This window comes from Quercus lobata, chromosome 8 (assembly GCF_001633185.2).
Source record: "Quercus lobata isolate SW786 chromosome 8, ValleyOak3.0 Primary Assembly, whole genome shotgun sequence".
Lineage (NCBI taxonomy): Eukaryota > Viridiplantae > Streptophyta > Magnoliopsida > Fagales > Fagaceae > Quercus > Quercus lobata.
In genome coordinates, this window is record NC_044911.1 from 3,918,147 (window position 1) to 3,936,623 (window position 18,477).

The window sequence follows — 18,477 nt, forward strand, 5'->3', positions numbered from 1 at the left end:
TTGTTCAAAAATTGAAGTTACAGTATTTGTTAATATTTTTCATTAAATTCAAAATTTTTTTTTAAGCAACACTGGATTTTTTTTCAAAATTTATACACTACACCAATGTAAATGTTTAATAACCCTATTTTACACCCTCCCAAATAAAACAAACTAGTTCTCAAAATTAAATTAACCGAACCAAACAAATTATTATAAAAGTTATATGAGAGAGTGAGCGAGAGAGAGCTTTGGCAATCTCATCAACCATACAACAGATAAGTTTATATTATAACATGTAGTGTCTGCTTCCACATACCTACAAAAATCTTCTTTAGATCTTTGTATATTGAAATATGTGAGTTCACAAATAATGAGATCTACTGATTAGATTTTGTTTTCTTACTTGAATACTTTTTTTTTTTCCTCTGAAAATTTGGTTCGCATAGGAGTTTAGTCCACAAAATCTAAATTTTGGTATACATTCAATTTTAATTCATTAAATTTAAAAAATTACAGTTTAAAAAAAATGAAAAGCATCAATTTTATAATTCTGTCTATTTATTACTAAATTTATTCTAGTCCAATTTCCACATGTGCAATTTCTTTATCTATGGATATAAGGAAGAATGAAATTGATGCCTTGTAAAATTTTTGGGAAAAAATTCTAACTTATGAAATTTGGGAAATGAAAATAAATTTTAAACCTAATAATAGGTATTCTTCTTCGGCTTTTTTTTTTTTTTTTTTTGGCAATCAATATAATATTGAAGGTCATGAATATTGCAGTCTAGTAAATCAGGCAATTCTAAATGACTTTGAATCCACAACTAACTGCAGTAGGTTTTATATATCAATAATTAGAGATGGGAGGATTTGAATCTTGAATGTTTTTGTTAGAAATGTCAAAAGGTATCAGTTGAGATACAAGGTTCTTAGTGCAAGTTGTAATATTAATAAGACTGCTTTTGGCATAAAAGTTGTGTGCCAGTGTTTACTATGAACTTCATATTATCGTTCTTCTTGTATTACATTAATTAATACAATTCGATCAGTTTGAGGATGGATATCTTCATGATCAAGTTTGAGAAAATAAGAGTTCAGGGATTTTTCTGACTGGGGTTATAACCTTGTGGGCTATGCGGATATAAAAATAAACATGTCCTGGAGGGCCTAAATAATGATTAATGCTGAGTCAATCTTGCATCCTAGTATGATTGTGAAATGCTGAGTCAATCTCTTGAAGTAGAGATTATTAGTGCAGACTTCAGAGAAGGCTGCAATGGTTACTCAGCTGGCTACTTGGTTGTTTGATATCAAATGGGAACTTATACTGATAGTGGCAGGGAGATTTAGCAGAGCAAATTCATGGGGTCAAAGGCTATATACTGCTTTTGTGGAAAAGAATAAAGATGGAGATACGCTCTCCTCTAGTAGTTGTCATTTTCTCTTCTCTTTTTTTTAGCTTCTTTCTTTGTTTCAAAATCTCACTGATTGCACAGACACTCTTCACAATCACATTCTTAAGATTCGAGATCAATACATGCTCATAATTCAGTATACACTGGTGAGATGTAAAAGGGCTTTCAAAATGCAAAAGAAATTTACTAATGTGTCTGAAGTTAAACCCCTCCATGCTTTTTAAATATTTAACTTGTTACGAACAAACAAGTTGAGAAGATATAATTTACCATTTAAAGAAACAAAAGAAAAATTTGCCTACAATTGGTGCCATAGATATACATTTCCTAGCTTATTACCAACTACTACGTAGTTACAGAAACTAATATATAAGGCAGCTAGGGATAAAGCTCAATGCTAAATAATGTAAAAATGAACCCAAGAAAAAAAACCTAATATGAACAATGAAATATTTATCTATTACATTTGTACACTCCCCCAATACTCGTTTTCATGGCAAAAATCCAAAAAAACAACATTTTCCTAGCCAACTGTAACTGAGGAGCCCACCAATCCTTAAAAGCATAATCATCATCTGTTGAATATATAGATTGATAGAAGCACCGAATGCCAGCCTCAATGGAACAAAAATGCTTGAAACAAAAATGCTTTCAAGAAACTTTTCGCGGTCCAAGTCCTACTTTTTTATTCTTGACGACTTGGGCCAATAAGCCTTTTATCTGGCACCACAGAGGAGATGGCATTAAAAGAAAAGGTTTAGCAATAAATATACAACATTTAATATGGACCAGTGACACAGACAGACATGCACACCCATACATGAAAGAAACTAGCATTTTCAACCACTTTGTTGTCAAACAGAACTAGATAAAGTAAAGAAAACATAATTCTTATGGGAATGGCTTCGTTTCTCAAGCAATCTAATAACCCCCCACCCTAACAGTCAATTCCTTTCTAGATCTAATCAAGCCCAAAACATGTTGAAAATAAAATATTCTTGCCTGTCAGGGAAAAAAAGGTGTCTTGCATGGATATATTCCCTATGACCGCAAATGAAGAGCTATAGGAATCCTATAGAAAACATGCCTTGCTTATCATACCAAAAAGATTCTTTTTTGACAAATAAAACAGAAGTAGAGCAGAGGATCAATAAGAAATTCTATACAATAAATTAAATGAAAAAGATAACTGACATGTAATGGCAACTCTAAAGGTTGATTGCTGGCATTGCTGGGGCCACAATATCACATTAAACTCAGGTCAGCCAAAGCCAAACCCTTCACTGGCTTCGTGGATAGCAAGCAGCAAACGTTCTTGAAGCTGTTCCTTGGAGGTATACTCAGGAAGGTCAAGTTGATTAAAGCTGAAGCATTTTGGGGGGTGGGGAATGAATGGTTAGTTTAAGTCCTAAAAGCAGAAAATTTAATTCTACGCGACCATCTGGCTGAAAAATAAAATAAAATGAATGGTGCACATATATCTTAATACAGACCATGTATGAGCTGAGGGCAAACGGTCAGGAGCTCCATAGGCCTTATGAATCTGAAATCGCTGAGGACCAGATATACCTTGCAAAGCTTTAAAACCCTCCAAAGGAACCTGAAAAGTCAAAAATAAATAATGGGTTCATGTCAAAACATATAATTCAACCTACCACCAAAAATAATGTAGATACATGAGCTGCTCTAATTAAACAAAAACCCCAAACCAGCTTAAACCCTTGCCCCAACTAATTGATTCAGATAACCAACTCTTTTATTAAAAGCCATGCATCCACATAAAGCATTTTAGATAAAGAAGCAGAATACATCATGACCAGCAGCAAGACATCAGCTTCTCCTATACACTAACCACTACTTCCATGCCAAAACGTAACATTTCAGATGAGGAAACAACCATAGTAACATGCATTACCCCAAAAAAAATAAAATAAACCAATATCTAATTAACTAAAATAATCAAACTTCTGCCTGTGCCATTTTCCACAAGAAAGTAAGATCAGCATCAGAAAAACAGCAGCAAAACAAAGCATTGGATGAAGACTGGCAAAGGACACATAGCAAGCATAACATAACCACTTAGTAGTCAATGACTTCTAACGTTTGTGCAAAAGAGTCTTTTGTAAAATTTGAAAGGGAAACAAAAGAAGCCAGAAGAAGTGGCGGCAAAGAGGGCATAAAAGAAAATAAAAAATCTGCAAAATATACAAGTCAACTCATATTACATTGCATATTAAATTACCATTTTATGTACACTGCACCACATTACCTTTGATGTTCCAGTGACAAATTGCAGCAGTCTTGCCATGTCTTCCTTGTTGAAAGCAGTGACAACCTCCCAAAACCATTGGATAACACTAGATGCTGCTGTATAGCCAGTATACTCGGCGTTGGCCTTCAAATCATCCACTGCAAAAGCAATAACACCAACCAAAAACTTGTTAAGAAAACCACAAGCACAATGCAGAAATAACTGCAAAGGAAAGCCAACTTACAATCAATTTCTGGAAGTCCACTTATAAGTAGCTCAAGCTCCTTATCATTAAAAATAGAAATCAGTTCTCGTGGTACCAATTCGTTGAAGCCTTCTAAAAAGGAATTGATTTGAGGACGGATGGCATTGGTCAAGATATGTTCAGCAACAAGATCAACATACTCATGTTTTGTTTCTTCTGTAACCCTAATATTTCTTCCTCCAGGCTTAAGCTCATAATCAGTAACCTTTTCAAGGGGGGGAACCAGAACAAATATATTAGCCAACTTGATAAAAACTTTAAAACTTATTTTTCATAAGAAAATCAGATCATAAGTCCTGAAGAATAGCCAAATTTAATACAATTCAAGTTACAGATCATAACTTGTAAATTACATACCTCATTTTTCTCATACAGAATGAGCTTTTCCTCATCCGCATCCATGCTAAACGTCAGATCGGGAATTTCACTCACATCATTCTGAAATAGGAAAAATATAGAAAATGAGACAAAAAGCAAGACTCCATATAAAACAATAGTAAAAAAACATAGCAAAAAGTCATTATAACCACAAAGGTCAAAATATATAAGAAGAAAAGACACGAGACTTTAAGTAGATGAACCCACTGACCTCCAACATCCACTTTAAATTCTTGTAGTAATCAGGATCAACTGCCTCTATATCATGGTAAGTCACCTTTACACCAAGTATGTGCTTGTAGAATGATCGAGTAAAATAAACATCCAAAAGCTGCCCATCAAAGAGTGCCTTGGCAACCTGCACGAAGGATCAAAGAAAATTATAGGAACCCTTGGAAGCAGAAAAATTATGGTACATTAATGAATGAAAAAAAAAAATCAAATTTTAAACCGGCTCCCAAAAAAATTACCACACGGCCCACAAACTTGAAGTAGGAAAGATGTTCTGTCTGGAAGACAGAATTGGGGTTTGGTTGGAATGTAGCATTGTTTCCCACTGTAGTAAAAAGTAATGCTCCCTTGTCAAATATAACCCTTGAAAGTAACTGATACCATTCTCTTGTCAGACCTCCGGCATCAATACCCTCTTCACCTTGAAATTGCACATTCAGCCGACCCTTCAGGTCCTGAAACGAACGCATCCGTAACTGATTGTATGAGTCCTCCAAGACATAAGCCCTCCTAACACTTATCCGCAGTGGGCCAGAGAGATGCTGCTCATGCTGCTGCCTAATTCTTGATCGGAAATACGCTTTCTTATTGTCAAAATCAATCAGCCTTGGTGCCTTCAGCAGCATAGAAAGTGATTTCTCTAGTAAACCTGGATTCTGTCTAATAAAAGCATTCAAGAGCCGGCGATGCTTCTCTGCAAACCTTGTAAATGTGACGGCACCATCAAGCTTCTTTTGAGATTCTACACTGCACTTAATGATGAAAGAGGATGAACTCCCAGCAGATTCTTTAACTTCTCTTGCAGTTATATTGGCCTGATCTTGCTGTGTGATGGATTGGTTTGCTTGTAGCTTTTCACACAAAACAAAGAAAGCCTCAATGAAAGGCAAGAGTCTCTGGGTTCCAGGAGGAAGAGGAGATGAAGAGTTCCCCTGGACATGTTCCCCAACATTTATATTTGACACAGTCTGAGAGAAGGAGCTTTGACCCAGCTGTGTCTCAGTCACACTTATACACTCACTCAATTCTGCCCACAAGGGATCAAGTGCAATATTCAGCTTTTTCATAATAGCTTGCTCCTCCTGCTCCCCATCACTCTCTAGTCCTGCACCCTCATTAATGCTATGTGAAGTTAGTGAGCTAAGTGCTTGTAGCACGCGTAGGATTGCTGCACCAGCCATGGAACCAGCACTCAAACCTAGCATGTGCGTTTTCCGCAGAGTGACAAGCTCTTCAACAGCTGAACAGCCCAACCCATCGGCTAATTCAGAAAGCTCTGATGTAAAGAACTTTCGATGGGATGAAACAACCGAGGCCAACTTCTTCAACACCTCACTGGCAAGCATGTAAACTTTATCTGAAAGCCTAAATAAGTTAATGAGAAAGGTTAGTCACTCTTTTAACAAAAGGAAAAGAGAAGAGGACATCAAGTGGATGCATACATAAAGTGAAACACAAATAACATAGGGTTGACAGGACATCAAAATAAATTGTAGAGGCTACAAGGTAATAAAAATTAAGAGAACATCTAAACCATTGAGAAATGAAAATCAGAGCATCGTACCCCTCGCGACCAAGAATGCTACACAGATTGCGCAATTCTGATTGTGGCAATTGAGAAAAAGTATTATATGTATCTATGCTCTTCTTTCCATCTGAAGAGGATGAGTCAGCACCAGCACATTTATCCTCTTTCTTAGACTCTGGTTCCGATATGGGAGGATCTTTTTGGACATCAGCAGAAGCTTCATTCACTGACAAATCTGAGGCATTTGCTGTTGCATGTTCAGATTGAGGCTGGTAATCTAATTTTGATGCTGCAGTATAAACAACTACTTGCAGCAGACCCATAACCTGCAGCATTTAGAAAAATAAAGAAATCCACTATATAAAATCAAAGCAAGATGGACTCCAGGTTACTATACTTAAATTAATAAAAAGACTATGGAACAAGCTATGTGTGTATATATATATATATATATATATATATTCAAAAGGGTAAGATTGCAAACTAAGATGTTTGAAATCACTTGACCAGGAAATCAGACCAACCTGCTCAAGGTGAGCATTGCTGCGAAGAAAAAGTGGTCGATTCAAAAGCTTCAGGAACAGTATCAATGGAACATCCCCATCCAGAGAGTTTCCCAAAAGTTTTGGTGAAAGTCCTCCTTCCACAATCTTCTCTTTCCCTTTATCCTTCTTGGTTTCCATACATATTGGACTTAGAGTCTCAGGAACAAGTGAGGGATCAAAGTAGAACAACATATTGGCAACAGCAGAATGATTAGTAGCCAAATATGTCAAAATCTCAAAAATTCGACGCAAGACCAGTGGAGGGAGGCCTGTTAAGGTAAAAAGTTGAGATAGCTTTAATAATTAAAAAAATTAATAAGTTAAAAACATAAGATGATAGTTCTAGTGACATCAGATGAAAGTCTTACCATCTAACAACTGCGATCGACCATAAACAACATTTGATTGACAACCATAAAGCCTCTGGGTGTTAATTGTTGCCAATCCACTGACTGCACCTTCAGCCTCAGGCTTGATCATATCAAGCAAAAGACGAACTAGAGTTGCCCTTGTGACACTATGTGCACAAAGGTTTAACAGGAGTCTCTGCAAGAGGCCCTTGCCAAGGGGCTAACCCAATAAAAGAAAACAATTAGCTAGATATCACAGCACACACAAATACATCTCACTGCCAGGAAAATTTTGTAATCATCTTTACTCAGGGTCAAATTTTTAAAGAATTCCAAAAGTAATGAATTTTCTTCAAAAATTGAGATATATAAACATACTAAATCTGGAACAATTTTAAATTCTTTCTATACAAAATTTTGCATTTGGATTTGTCCAGGATAAGAATTGATATATGAAGTCCAGATCATCAATTCAAAGTCCAACCTAATCACAACAGAAATTCATAATTCCTTTTACACATTCATTTAAGCTTTGTTGATTTGACAAACCAACCTCCAACGTAGGTGCTGACACCATTTCCTTTGTATAAAAGAACTATAATTTATTTTCAACTATCACACAATCTATAACTACTACTTGCAGGTAAGCTCATAAAGATACACAAAAACTTCCCAACTAGAAATAATATTTACCCAAACAACCCAAGAATGGAACATGGCATACCTGTGCTACTCGTAGGAGCCGAACCAAAGCTTTCAATGCATTTGCATCCAAAAGTGGCTCGCCTTCAAATTCCTTCACCTTCAAGCCATCTGAAAACGCAGAAGCTGCCCTCCGGCCTATTGTAACTCCCACACCCCTGTCCATCACCGTCTGTCGGTCAAAACCCAACCCATTCCTCCGATTATTCAGCCTGTGGCTGCTTCCAAAAAGACTGCGAGCCTGATAATGACTCATTGCTCGGTCCCTTAGCATTTGGGCTTCAGCAAGTAATGGAGAGGGCAATGCAGACAGAACTGCTTCTGATGAAGTCAGAAGTACCTGAAAACAGAAGCAAAAGATGAGGGTTATTAGAATTAAATAGAAAAAGACAAATACACATAACAAGTCTATAATGAGGAGGAAAGTTGAAGATCCAAACCTCTTCACGCAAATCAGCAGGAAAAGTAGCAATGATTGAAGCATTGTCCATGTCAACTGGTTGTCCTTCAGCCTGTTGTGCAACCCTCTGAGCTCTTTGTTGGGCCAAAACTTCTGCCTGAATATCTGGAGGAAGAGCAGCTAAAAACTCTGGATCAATATCTTCTGCCGAAGGCGGTGCATAAGTTGGAGGTTGAACAGACTGAGCTTGCTGGGAAGCTAGCACTTCTGCTCGAAGATCTTCAGGTAGTGCTTCCAAGAAGGTGGGATCAATAGCATTAGTGCCAGGCACCTCACTACTCACACTAGTCTGCTCAGCCTGATTATTGTCCATAGCAAGCAGTGTGTTTTGCCCTGATGATGGATCATCTGTACCATCTTCGGATGCAGGCACAGGTTGCTCAGATTGATTTCCTTCAGCATCAATTGTATTCATATCAACATCAACACTTGCACGAACAGAAGAAGCAGGACAATCATCTGAATTAAGCATCTGTGATCCAGAAACTGCCAGACCATGAGTACTGGCCTGATCATCTGTTCTTGAAGATCCATCGCAACCTGTGGCCTGAACTGGAACATCATGGAGACTCGCATCTGCTTCAGAACCCCCATCACATTGTAGATCAGCATGAAAGTCTGTAGATGAATTGACAAACTCTGCCATTGTCCCCACCTGCACATCAGCAGTGCCATTTCCTTCAGCAATTTCCATGCTATCATGCACATTTGGCGTAGTGTTCAGTGAAAATGGTTGGATTAACATAGGTTCATGTGCCTGTAAAAGTTCGCCTGCATGTTCAAGAATGGATTCTGGATTAACTTGTTCTCCAGAAGTTACACTCTCAACAGTAGGGTTAACTTGATGATGTGTGATTTCATCACCATTTTCTTGAGGCTGCCCTTCACTTTGATGACTATTGGTGTTAGCACCATCCACCGCTACTACCGGACTGTCATCAGATGGAGGGGCATCTGGTTGTTTCTCCGGCACTCCTGAATTTTGGGACTGCCTTTCAATAGGACTGTTCACAGGAGCAATACTGCGCAATTGAGAAATGAACTGTTCCTCTATAGCCTGTGCAATAGCAGCAGCTTGAGCAGTAGCTTGTGGCTGACCATCATCAGTCCACCGACCATCACTAGGCCCTCTTCGTCCAGGTAACTGCAAGGAGTCCATGCCTACAGAATAATCAGTCAATGGAGGGGGTGCTGCACCACCCAACCGGTCACCAAAGAGACTGCTTGGTACATTATCAAATGGAAGAACAGGAGCATCAAACATGTAGAAATGAGATACATCAAAACTCCCAGATGACAAAGCTTCTACATCTCTGGATGAATTCCCACCTGATGACCACATTGAGACCAGATCCCCTGACTGGGATGGTCTTAAAAGGAGAGGATGTTGAAAACCATTTACTTCTGCAACAGATCGCTCAAAGGAAGACCTACCTGTCTGACGACGGCGTTCAAAACCTAAAGGCCTGCGAAGACCAAAAAGGTCATCCACATTAACTCCTTCAAAAGGTTCAGCTGCAACATCAATTAGACCAGCTGTAGCCCCAGGTTGACCAAGTACCTGCAAATGATCTAACCCATCAAGGGCTTCCCTCCATCTGACCTCTATGACACGATTCTCATGAAAATCATCATCCTCTTCATCAATCATCTCATCATTATAGTCATCTCCCAAGCCTGTGTCATCATGGTCTTCCACATCTGTATCAGCTAAAGACATCATGCCACCACCATCTTCTGCTATATCCTCATCCTCATCCTCCCCCTCATCATCATCCTCATCATCCTCACCATCGTCACCCATGTCATCATCTTCATCACCCATGTCATCATCTGCCCTATTCTCAACATGAAAATTCATCTCAATTTGGTCAGTGTTGTGTAAAACACCACCCTCTTCCATCTCTTCACGCATAAAATCCATCCCAATCTCCATAGGTGGATTTGTAGCCATCGTCTCCTCCACATCTATTCTCATATCTTGCTCCACAGGCTCATTGGAATTTGCATCCTGATTACCTTCACCTTGAGAAGTTCTTTGATTCTGTTGTTCATTTTCCACCACATCTCTGACTTCCTCTTGTCCAGCTGTATTCTGATTATGCTCCACAGCCTGAACAGCTGATGGTGCATTTAACTGGTCATCAGGTCTTCCACTTAGCCCCATGGTTTTTTTCTTGTTCATTCCATCAGATTTAAAAATTTGATCACTAGCATTAGCAGCCCTTGTTAAAATTTCCAATGCCTTAAGTATGAGATTCACAATTTTTGGGGCATCAGGATGGTCCAAATCAATCACTTGAAGAATGCCAGTCAGGCACTGAACCATTCCTCCATCTATCATGCTTTTTGCTATGTCTGGTGAGCACCCAGAACCACCAGGTAAGTTGCTGGATGACGAATTTTTGGACAAAATAGAGTACACCAAATCAACAAAAGCAAAAACCTTCTTATCTGGCAGCAATATGTTCTTAGTGGAATTGCTCTCTAAGTTTGAAAATGAGGATAAGGCTTTCACAAGTTCATTAACTACTCGTCTACGACCTTCACCAGAACGGCCACACAGAACTACAACAAACCATGAAGCCTTTTCAGACAACTTGCCTCTCCATTCATCAGGTCCTGCAGATTTATCAGTAGAGAGTGGAAGTAGCCGATGTAAAATATGATGAAGTATTCCAACACCATTTCCAGGACTATCTGGAGGGTTGGATCCCCGGAGTTGACACATTTCCAGATCCCGCTTAAGAATAACCCCAACTGCATGTACATACATCAGAAGAACATCACTTAATAACTTCAGAACAAAGGTCACCTTTGCAAGCCCCGCAGACCTTTCAGATTCAGACTCTGATTTCATTGTCTCATCAACCTTCGATTTACCCTTAACCTTGGTTGCAGGTTCATCAACCTCCATGGAATTATTTGCACCAACTTCCAGGATTTTTGGAGAAGGGTATTTTAAGACTATATCAAGAAGCTGATCTATTACTTGAGTGAGATTGGCAGGGATCTTTTTGTGGCCTTTAGAGCATTTACCTGATCCATCATGTGTTTTATTTTCAGAAATCCGTACACATTCATTGGAAGATAATCCAGCTTCAACACCAGATGCCTTTGATTTGTCCTTCTCCTTCTCTTTCTCCTTTGATAACACAACAAAAGTCCTACCTCCAGATGTCTCCAACTGGCAAACAGCACCAGCAGCTTTCATGAAAACCACAGGATCCCTAGAGATAACAGGTGCCATTGATGTCAAAAAAGTTCGTGCAGAAACACGCCCAGCATGCCGGTTTCCACTCAAAGTTTGTCGTATCTCCAATTCCATAGCCGTTTGCAGTGTCTGAGGATCCTCAAGGAGATGCCGGACAATAGTAGATGCAACAGTGTCATATCCAGGGAAAAAACAACTTCTTGGGAGACTAAAAAGAGCAGCCAAGCCTCCATTTTCAAGGAATTGCAAAGCTAGCGAATGTGTTTTTGTCAAGCGCGCACACAACTGCAGAACAGCCTGCATGATCATAGCAGGGACATGCAATTTTATCAAGTCACAAGCAACTAACAGCAACTTACGAGACTCTTCAGAAGTCAAATAACCAGTAGATTTCCCCAATATTTTTTCAAATGCTGAACCAGATTCTTTTTCTTGAGCATCTGAAGCTGATTTTTTCTCTTGAACTGGTGCAGGAACTGACAAGGAAGCATGTTCTCCAGAAGAGTCCAGCAGAGACCCAGCTGGAGTTCCATCTGTACTCTCAGAAAAAATTTTGGGCCTGGACTGCAGCATGTTATCCAAGATAAGAAGTAAAGAACTAATGCATTTTGGGACCAAAAGCTCATTCCCTGATTCATTTCTAGCCTTAAAGTTAGTCAAAATATCTATCGCAGCGGATACAATACCATTCTCTGCAGCAATTTCTCGTGTACTTCCATCCTCAAAAAGAATTAATGCTATAATATGTGATAATATACTCAATGCACTGGTATCCTTTGAAAAATCCAATGGGCAAAGCTTTAGCTGCTGAATAAGGTAAGATGTCACAATTGGACGGTCTTCTCCTTTGTTCCGATTGCAAAGAGTAACAAACAAATCTGTCAATGGAAATGCCATAGTATCAATGATCTGAAACAATTTAACTGACGCAGCAAGAATATCATCAACAGGGGGTGCCTTCGTCTGCCCATCTTCTGTCAGGACATCCATGGACTTGTCAACATTATCAACTTTAGATGTTTCTGTTGAACTTCCCAGTGACAGAGCAAGTGCCCGAGCTAATTCATCATCCTCCTGTACAGGATCATCAGCATGACTAAACAGCCATTCCATGGCCATTTCAACGCTATTTGTTTCCACTCTTCTCAGTGCTTCCTCTGCTCTAGCCCTTGTAAAACCCATTTCAACAATGGTAGCAATAGTACCTTCATCAGGTGGTGGGGGCATGAATCTCTGGTTTGTGGTACCCGCAATGCCACTACGATTTCGTTTCACATCTCCAACACCAGAGTATACATGTGTAACAAGTGAAAGAATGGAAGCAATGAATCCCAGACTACAATTGGGAAACATTGGGTGGTTCCAGACAGGAAGTATCACATCAAGAACCTGAGATTGCAGCATACGAACAAAGACTTCCGGGTCCCTAGGAACTGGAAATAGCCCAATTGAAAGACCAACTGCAACCGGCTGCACAAGAAGCTGCGCTTGGGATGCAGAGGTTGGAGATAGAAGTAAAGAAGAATTAACAAAATACTCAAGCACACGGCAATAGCTCTGCAATGTATCAAGCAGCCATGTATTGTGTGACAATTTACTTCCTTCACCTGTCTTTTCATGATCAATACCTGATGTTGGGATAGAGTATGGTAGTGTCCACAACAACTGACTAGTGGCTTCAAATGTTGTCAGTAGCTCCTTAAAGGTACCATGAACATAAAAATTATTAACCATTGCAGTATAACAAGTACGTCGCCGGCTGTCAAATGTTAATGATGCCATGTCCTCTACTACCTTTCCTAGATATCGACACTTTACTGAGAGCACAGCAGAAGTAGAATGCCCAGAGAAACTAAGAGCATCAAGAAATACTTTAGCTAGGCCAGTTCCAAGGGTCTTCGAAGCTGAACTCAATGACCCTGTGTCAGCTCTACGACGGTTTGGTAACGTGAATCCCTTGACAAGAGCTGTGAAGAAAGAGCGCAATGTAGAAGCCAGCTTATTAAGAATCTCTGAAGCAAGAACATCAGGACTTTTCTTTTTCAAATCCTGGGAAGATGTCTCCGGTACATTAGATGGAACTTCATTATCAATGTTTAAAGCCTCCAAGTGCCGACCTGTCCTTCCCCGTATGCGTGTCAACCCATGTCGACTACGACGGTGCAAACCTTCACCAGAACGAACTACAGACAGAAACTCCCGGTCTCCAGCCCACAAGGACTGGGAACCATTCCTGACAGAAACAGGGTTCATATATCTCACCACTGGAATATTTGCATCATCATCGCTTTCTCTACCAGCAGCATTAGATGGGGCTGCCTCTGAACTCTCAGGTTCTTGATCAGCATTTTTCTTCTCATCCACTTTGGAATCATTACATAAAGAAATCTGCCAGATTATTTCCCTGTATGTGCTCCCAAGATCTTTCAATACATCCGCATCTGCAGTGCCAAGCTCCGAGACCACACTAGTAGTCCCCTTCAATAAGAAATTAGATAGAGCCAGAATACCTTCAAGACTTGAAAGATATCTCAAAACCTTTGTTTGCAGCGCAGATTCAACCACAGCAAGCTGAGTGCCTCCGACTGAAGCTAAGAGTTCATTCGTTAACTTCAGATGCTCTCTCAGAAATAAACATACTGCCCGAGCAAGAGCAGCAGAATGCTGTGGCGAGAAATTCTTAAAGGCAACAGAGATACTCTGACCAACTGATGCAGAAAGAGGCATTAAAGGCAAAGTAAACAACTGCAGAACAGCTTCAATGCCCTTCTTCTCTACAAATATACGACATGTGTCAGCATTCTGAAGAATTGTTTCAAGAAGCCGACCAGTATTGGCCACGCACTCAGGGAGGAATGACTCTAAATTAACTATTGAGGAATCAGCGGATGGCTCAGTGGTCTGCTCTGAATTTTCCATCTTCAATGCTTCCCTATCATCAGAGAGGACCAGGTTCCTCTCTTCACCATCAGTTTCCATGGGAACAGGAGTAGAAGAGCACAAGGGATCAGTGGACAAGTAAGAAGCATCAATCCCAGATCCAATTCTCAAAATGGTATTTAAGATCTCAATCAACATATCCACTCCAGGCCCACGCAATGAGGAAGCATGGCGCATTAGTTCATCTAGTCCGCTAGACAAGGAGGTATCAGTGGTAAGGGCACGCAAATACGTTCTTGAAGTAAATATTCTGACAAAGCATTTCAAAGCATTTCGGTCTTTGACAGCCTGAAGGCCATTAGTGTTTAAGCACAAAGCATCCAAACATTGAGGTATGCATGCTATGGCTTCAGCAGAGCAGAGAACACCATCCATTATAGCATCCAAGAAGGCAGAAGGAAGACCAGCTGCATCCAAGACAGGAAAACAAGTGGGATCTTTGTGAATCAGATCACTCATGACAGTAGCTGCAAGTGAAAACACCCCACCACCAAAATCTTTTGCCCTTCTAAAAATTACACATAAGCAATACGGTAACAAACTCTCCTCAGAGCCATAAATACGTGCAGTATTTCCAGGGGCATAAGTTCCAAGGGATATAGCACGCAGTAAAGCTTTCATCAGCAATCGCCGGTGATGCGAAACTAATGCTTCCGAATATAGAGGCTGCATGTCATCTAGCTCACTGGAGGTGCTTGCAACAACTTGCTTTCCCTTCCCACCACTGTTAGAACTTTCACCTTGTTGCCTTGAACCATTTTCTATATGTGACACCTCCACCTTCAAACGAAAGATGGTATCATCTAAACCACCCAAGTCTCTGAACAAAGCAACAGCTGGATTACTGTAATCCAAAAATGCTTCTAGAATATGCACAGCTGTGCTTACCAAATGCAAGTGTTGTGGATTTGTATCTTTAAGGAGAGGTAGAAGTGTAGGGATGAATCCTGCTTCACGCATGGCAGAGCAACCTGACGATGATGAGACCAAAACAGTGACAAGAGATAACAGAGCCTCAGCAAAAAGTGACAAGAGATAACAGAGCCTCAGCAAAAACCACTGACCATTTTGAGGCATCACTAATGACAGAATCAATGGCCTTCTGCATGAGGCTGGACAGAATGCCACGGTGACCACCAGATGTGACGGCAGTCAAGACAGAAGGCTGGCGAGACCTATCTTGACAAAGAGCAACCAAAGAAAGCAAACATAGAATTCGAATTTTCTCAGGAACTGCATCTTCATAGCTCAATAAAGATACCAGCTCATTGACAAACTCAGGCTCAGAGTTGAAGAAAGAAACTAGGTCATCTGCATCACCGCTTGCTTGAACAAGAACTATGAAGGCATACAGACGAATGCAGGTATACTGCTGCCGAGAAGCTAAAGAGCCAAATGCCCTTGCAAACCGCAATCTTGTCAATAAAGAATATCTTAAACTGGTGGGTACTTTGTATTCAGCAACTAAATTACTCAAAAGCTCTAGATCAGTCTCTAGGCGAGTATTGATGTCAGGTAAATGGATGATTTGTAAGCCTTGGGGCGAATACTCTGCAGCAGGTTGTTCAGATGACAAATCACTGGAAGCATAGAATTCAAAATGCAGTGTGCAACCCAACTCATAGGCAATTGGATCACAACTATCCTGTCCAGCAGTTGCAATTAATCCAAGTCCCTCTTCCTTTCCCCCCCAACCTTGTGCAAGAGCAAATAACTTTGAATTCAGGGAAGTATCTCTAATTGAGTACTTGCCAATTGTTTTCTTCAAAAAAGCAGCCAAGGTCTGCAGGCAAGCCTCAATGACATCCGGATCGGTGGAAGCAAGCAGTAATGAAAGATGCTGCTGCAATTTCATACAAACCAAAAGCAAAAATTTTAAGGAAAGATAAAAAAGAAGAAGAGAACTTCAACTGAAATTTACATGAAGCAAGACATACTAATTTACATGAATGTGACTAAAAAAGAAATTGCAAAAATACTTCTAAAACAGAAATATAAGCGTACCTCATAAGAACTATAAAAGTGCTTATTTGTACAATTCTCCAGAATTATTCTTATAACACGGAGAATTTGAATTACAGCTTCTCTTGGGAAGGGAGGATCAGAGTCCAGAAAATCATCTTCAATCTGCAAATCCTTCCTCAATTTTATGTGTTTCTCAAAAAATGAGTCAAAATGATTAAAAAGATCCACCCAGTGATGAAAATCCCCCTGCACCACCAAGATAAACATAAATCAAACTGCATAACAGCAATCATAACATTAAAAAAAGTAAGGTGGAAAAAAAAAGCACCTTATCAAACTCCCAAACAAAACCTTTGAGGGGTTCTTCTACATTCTCGAGTGGAACCGCAGTGACACTGTCGATGAATGATCTAATTTTTGGAGGCTGAAACAAACAACAGAGAAATATAGTAATTTAATGTACAGTTGTCACAACACTACTGGATAACGTATTTGTATCTCACTAAGATAAACACATCGCAAACTAGAGATCAAAAACAGATGAATTGTACAGAAGATAAATTTGTGAAGTACATACTCCTGAGCTAAACCTCGCCTAACACCTAAAATGGGTCTACAATATCAAAAGCTAAAGGCATGAAACTTCCACAGACAGAGCTCCTAAAAGGATTTTCCAATATCAAAAGCTAATAAATTTCACTGCCAGAGGTCCTAAAAGGCTTTCCTATTATCAATTACCGATAATATATGAATGACACCTTCCTTATTTAACTCTTATATAAGCATGAACAACCCTACTTCTTTTCTTTTCTTTTTAAATCCCGCTCTGTGTAACATAATTAATTTATATCTAAAACTAAAAAAATAAATCAAGCATCATATTTATCCTGATATAAGAAAATTTTACATTTCTACACAAATTAGGTTCTCTTGATTTCAGTTTGCACTAACGCCCATTTCACCTCTTCTTTTTTTCCTATTGATATGTCATTTAGCATCCACCCCTGCCCCCCAACAAAGAAAAAAGGGAGATGTCGGGTAGCAGTAGCAGATTAGCAATCAAAACATTCTCATCCAATATTCCCACAACTTCTAAGCAACCATACAAAGGATTAATTTTTTTTTTTTTTTTTTTTTTTGCTCTCACTTTTTTTGGCTTGGCAGTTTCATATTTCTTGGGACCATGTACTTACTCCATCAAATAACATTCCTACCTCCACAACAAGCAATAATCAGAAAGTATTCAAGTGATGACAGGAAAAGACTCCTTTCAACTTAAACAACTAAATGACCCAAAAATCATGGTTATAAACATCAAAGCTCTAATGGGCTTCTCATAAAGTACAAAGTTAGAAACAACTGAACCCCATGTAATCAAAACTCTCACTGAAGCAGTAGAGTCTTTCAGCTCAATAAACTGAACATTTTCAAATTCACACACCCCAACAATAAATCAAACTTAAAAATTAAAAATTAAAAATAAAACAAAAAAATAAAAGACATTAGTTTCAAAGTTCTGAACTCTCTCCCGGACTTTCTAAGCAACCAAACAAGGCATGGCCATAAAAAAACCAATAAAAGAACAAATCTTTAATCCATCCAAATCGGTCCCAGAGCATCACAAACCAATCAAATTCGCCTAAACCCCAATACAAACACACTCATTGTACTTCCAATATCACAGAAAAAACACACACAACTAAAAATTAAAAATTTCCCAGAAAACAAAAAACAAAATTGATCATAAAAGCGCATATATTTATATAAATAAGCAAAAATCGAATAACAGTTTTGAATTTGGGGAAAAAAAACACTAACCACTTCCAATGCTCTCCTTCTTTTCAACTTCATCTTTGAATCAAAAGCATTTCACGGCTCCAAAGCCTTTGTAGAAACCGATCAATTCCCCTAATAACCCGAGAATCGATCGCACAAACAGGAAAAGATGATGAAAAGGGTAGGGTTTTGAGTTGAAGTATTCACAATGATCGGATCGTACAAATAGAAATCCGATGGAATTTGAAGAAAGAGAACGATAATTTTCTTGAAATTTCAAGATTGCGAATTTTAGGGTTTTTTATTAGGATCGAATAGGTAGAGAGACAGATATAGAGAGAGAGAGAGAGAGTTTTGGAGAAAGAATTGTGTATAACTTAAAAGAAGAGAGCTAAAGTGCTGTGTGTATGTGTGTGTATATATATATATAGGGAGAGAAAGGAAGAGGAAGAGAATAAGAAGAGAAAAACTA

At 39.1% G+C, this 18,477-nt stretch overlaps 1 protein-coding gene across 2 annotated transcripts; it reads right to left on the reverse strand.

The window, feature by feature from the left end:
- Window positions 1-1,651: 1,651 nt before the first annotated feature.
- Window positions 1,652-18,436, reverse strand: LOC115957488 (E3 ubiquitin-protein ligase UPL1-like). Of its 2 annotated transcripts, none has more exons than XM_031075738.1 (17): window positions 18,048-18,436; window positions 16,558-16,653; window positions 16,269-16,475; window positions 15,310-16,104; window positions 8,091-15,278; window positions 7,673-7,990; window positions 6,967-7,168; window positions 6,578-6,867; window positions 6,090-6,379; window positions 4,765-5,890; window positions 4,506-4,652; window positions 4,274-4,354; window positions 3,896-4,121; window positions 3,670-3,809; window positions 2,894-3,000; window positions 2,595-2,764; window positions 1,652-2,120 (listed from the first exon to the last, which is right to left on the reverse strand). In XM_031075738.1, exons 1-16 carry the CDS (start codon window positions 18,078-18,080, stop codon window positions 2,662-2,664), a joined length of 11,349 nt encoding a protein of 3,782 aa, XP_030931598.1. In that variant the 5' UTR covers window positions 18,081-18,436; the 3' UTR covers window positions 1,652-2,120; window positions 2,595-2,661. The 2 variants fall into 2 exon arrangements, with proteins under 2 accessions (XP_030931598.1, XP_030931597.1); XM_031075737.1 differs by having other exon boundaries at window positions 15,310-16,107.
- Between the last annotated feature and the right edge of the window lie 41 nt (window positions 18,437-18,477).